Genomic DNA, 1,106 nt, shown 5'->3' on the forward strand with positions numbered 1-1,106 from the left:
TCGCACTCATGCACACACTCACACACACACTCACACACTCACACACACACTCACACACACACACACACACACACACACACACACACACACACACATGTCTATGTGCATCAAGATGCTCACAGCCTTCCTTATCCCCTTCCTGGAAGACATAACTAGAACCCTACTCCAACCCTTTGATGAACTCAGATTTTTGCACTCCAGATCAAGCACTTTCAAATGGGAGGCTAAATTTTACATTTACTTTTTTCCTAATTTCTTCTCATCCAGGAAATTGCACGTCAGGAACAAGAATCGTTGATGTGGGGGCAGGCATCTTGCAGTGTGTCCCGTGCGGATTAGGCACCTACCAGCCTTTGAATTATCAGACGGATTGTGAACCCTGCCCAGGGCAAAGCTACACACGAGTACAGGGAGCCACCGCCCGTAGCCAGTGTGAAAGTGAGTAGTAAACTACTATGTTGCATCTTGTGTCGGAATATCCATATATTATGTTTGTAATAATTGTCTGTTTTATTTTTTAATGTCAAATGTCAAAACATAAGCAGGCTTGTAAAATTGTCTATCTTGGAGTGATATTTGTTATTTTCTATAGAATTTTCTGTGTAGGTTTGTTTGTCAGACACCATTTCAGTAATTTAATTGATATTCAATCTTTTAAACACATTTTACTTCTATTAGAAGCTTTGATGGACATCACCTAGTGTCCAGACCTTCAAGGTAACTCAATTGGTGGTTGGTGGGTGCTCTGAGGTGGTTTACTCCTTCTTTCCTATCAAATATCTATATAATTTTTATCTTTCCTCCTTTTTGTGTGTGTGTTACTCTCCAGTAACACTGCTAGTCTTTGACACTTACGTGACGTCTTTGTATTGCAAGTGCTGTAAAACTTTTACTCAAACTAAAAGTAACCAATGGTCACTTTGAAATGTATGTCAGATTATGGGTGTATAGGTATTTGAAAGGATTTTTGTCTCATTGAATAGAACAGTATACATGAAATGTGTCATTGTGTTTGATATATTTTTAAAATTATAATTTCATTTTAAAGTATGCACCTAAAGCTACCAAGGAGTGTGCGCTACAGCGAAGCGACTTTATTATTATTA

General features: G+C 38.3%; 1 protein-coding gene across 1 annotated transcript in view; it reads left to right on the forward strand.

The window, feature by feature from the left end:
• LOC101861248 overlaps positions 1-1,106 on the forward strand; it is a gene marked incomplete at its 5' end in the record, with an annotated part of 93,215 nt that overhangs the window by 77,241 nt on the left and 14,868 nt on the right. Inside the window, 1 exon segment of the mRNA XM_035968678.1 lies at positions 268-438. Coding sequence (XP_035824571.1) covers positions 268-438 — 171 coding nt within the window.

Source organism: Aplysia californica, unplaced genomic scaffold, assembly GCF_000002075.1.
Source record: "Aplysia californica isolate F4 #8 unplaced genomic scaffold, AplCal3.0 scaffold00004, whole genome shotgun sequence".
In the NCBI taxonomy this organism is placed as follows: Eukaryota; Metazoa; Mollusca; class Gastropoda; order Aplysiida; family Aplysiidae; genus Aplysia; species Aplysia californica.